Genomic DNA, 2,430 nt, shown 5'->3' with positions numbered 1-2,430 from the left:
TCTGGGGGATTCTGGGAAAATCATTCACCTCCCAGGACGCTCCCTCCTCATTGGCCTGGAGGAGAGGCTGGGCCCCCAGCAGAGGAGGGTGTGGGCTCCTATGACGCTGAGTGAGGGGCCCAGGGACACACTCCCCACCTGTCAGCCTCCAGGAAGCTCTCAGAAGCAGTCATGGTGATGAACCAGCTGCACAGGCAGGTGACATTCACCCTGGGGACACCAGGGGGCGCTGTGGGTCCTGGTTTGAGGCCTTTAGAGGTCAGAGTCCCCTGGGCTGTGTCAAGTGCAAAGAGCAGGACTGAGCTCCTTTGAAGACCCTTCTGTTGGGCCAACCAGCTCTTAGCAATGAAACCCACACCTGCCCTCTGCCCCAGGGGAGGCCCCGCAGGAGGCCCTGGGCTCAGGGCGGGGCCAGCAGCTGAGACAGACCCTGGCTGGGCCCAGAGAGCAGATTTGCATCCCTGCTCCTCCCTCCTGAGCTGCAGGCAGAGAGGATAAGACAGGAGCTGCAGGGCCAGGGCCAGCTGGGCAGCCGCAGGCAGCACTCAGGACCTCCCGCCATGGCCTGGCTTCCCCTCTACCTCCTGCCCCTCGTCGTCTCCACAGGTCAGAGCGGCCACAGCCCCTGGGGTCCTGCCCCCGATTCCCCTCCAAGCTCAGTCCCAGGGGCGCCTGCTCATCGGGGTGCAGTGGGCATCGCTCTTGTGTTTTCTGTCCGCAGGTCTCTGTGCTGCTCCTGTGCTCACCCAGCCCCCATCTGCCTCTGCCGCCCCGGGGGCCTCGGCCAAGCTCACCTGCACCCTGAGCCAGGAGTACAGCACCTACACTATTCACTGGTATCACCAGAGACCAGGACAGGCCCCTCGGTACATCATGTATCTTACGAGTTCTGGAAGCCAGGGCAAGGGGGCCGGGATCCCCGATCGCTTCTCAGGCTCCAGCTCTGGGGCCGACCGCTACTTAACCATCTCCAGCATCCAGTCTGAGGACGAGGCTGAGTACATCTGTGGTGCAGACTATAGCATTAGTGGCCAATACGGGTTCCACAGTGACACACACAAACGGGAAGTGGGGCTGAAACCTCCCTCCCTCTGTCTGCTCCTCACTGGGACTCGGGACCTGCTCCCTGTCCCTCTCCTGGGTGCTGAGATGCTGACAATTTCCTGTCAAAACCCATCACCCTTCCCCCTCCTCCTCCCCAAGGCGCCACAGGGAGAAGCAAAAGGGGGCCATGACACTTACATTCTTATCCCCCCACTGCTGTGGGCAGGAGCTGGGACAGACCACACCAGGCCCCGCAGACCGTACCCTTGAGTGTTGGGCTGCGCTGACCAGGTTTCCAGGAGCCACAGGGCCTGGGCTCTCGTCCAGGGCTCTTCTCGGGAAGGAACAGAGGCCTTAGGCTGCAGGGGTGACCTTGGACGTCGCCTGTTGCCTCCGCTGCTCCGTGGAGGGAAGCAGGGCCCTGGCAGGACGGGAGCTGAGCAGGAAGCGTCTGGTCCTCGGGGAGGCAAGACAGAGCCATGAGCCCGTGGGGGGCGCAGTGTGGGGGCCCAGGAGGGAGGCGGGGCCTGTGAGGGGGTCTGAGCAGGACCAGCCTGGAGCAGGGCCTGACTCCTCCCGCTGTGCCAGGGCCTCTGCTTGTGGGGCCAGGGCAGGCTCCCTCTCTGCCCAGGCCTTTGAGAGATGGTGCAGGAGCCCGGCCTCTCAGGAGGGACAGGGAACAGGAGGAGCAGGAGGAGTAGGAGGACCAGGAGGGGAAGGATCATGGCTGACCCCGCAGTGACCTCTGTCAGCTCAGGCAGCTGGAGCCACAGGGTCCCAGGGCCACCCCCACCCCCTCCCTGTGAAGGGCTGTTCTCTAAAGGGCTGCAGTGACTTTGCCCCAAACGAGGCCCCACAGGTCCCTCTGCAGGACGGGTTCCCACCCCTCACCCTGTAGGGAGGGGCCAGGAGGACGGTCCAGGTTCAATGCGAACCCCAGTGTGGGCCACACTCACCCAGGGCCTCCCGGAGCCTGGCTGCCCATAACGTGGGAGAGTCAGCAGTGGCCTCGATGGACAGACAGAGGGACGCGTTGTGCGAGTGAGGTCGGCGAGGGAAGGGGCAGAGGCAGATGTCCCTGCTGTGCTGAGACGGGCACCAGCCTGTGAGGGCGCCGCCTGCACACATCCCAGGTCACAGGGCGACAAGGGGCCCCGGAGAGGCCATGGGGACCCTCTGCTGTGGCCACGGGGTGACAGGGTCAGGGTCTCAGGGGCCTCACGTCAGCCCTGGTGGGAAAGGGATGGATGATCCGTGTGAAGAACTGACCCTTTCTTTGTGTCTTACCTGTGGCTTTGGCGTCAGAGGGGCCCGGTGACTGTGAGCCCAGAAAGTCAACTTTCCATCTAAAGTTCCAGTGCGGCATCCATTACACTCAATAAAGCT

The 2,430-nt window shown here is 63.5% G+C and overlaps 1 protein-coding gene across 1 annotated transcript in view; it reads left to right on the top strand.

Annotated features, from left to right (window-relative positions):
• The window catches only part of LOC106724693 (immunoglobulin omega chain-like), a 3,712-nt gene extending 1,770 nt beyond the window's left edge, over positions 1-1,942 (top strand). The window contains exons 2-4 of the mRNA XM_014533036.1: positions 486-606; positions 722-1,068; positions 1,868-1,942. Coding sequence (XP_014388522.1) covers positions 486-606; positions 722-1,068; positions 1,868-1,942 — 543 coding nt within the window. The remainder of the gene's footprint in view (positions 1-485; positions 607-721; positions 1,069-1,867) is intronic.
• Positions 1,943-2,430: the final 488 nt, after the last annotated feature.

Source organism: Myotis brandtii, unplaced genomic scaffold (genome assembly GCF_000412655.1).
Source record: "Myotis brandtii unplaced genomic scaffold, ASM41265v1 scaffold12111, whole genome shotgun sequence".
In the NCBI taxonomy this organism is placed as follows: domain Eukaryota; kingdom Metazoa; phylum Chordata; class Mammalia; order Chiroptera; family Vespertilionidae; genus Myotis; species Myotis brandtii.
This window is presented reverse-complemented; position numbering and strand designations above follow the sequence as displayed.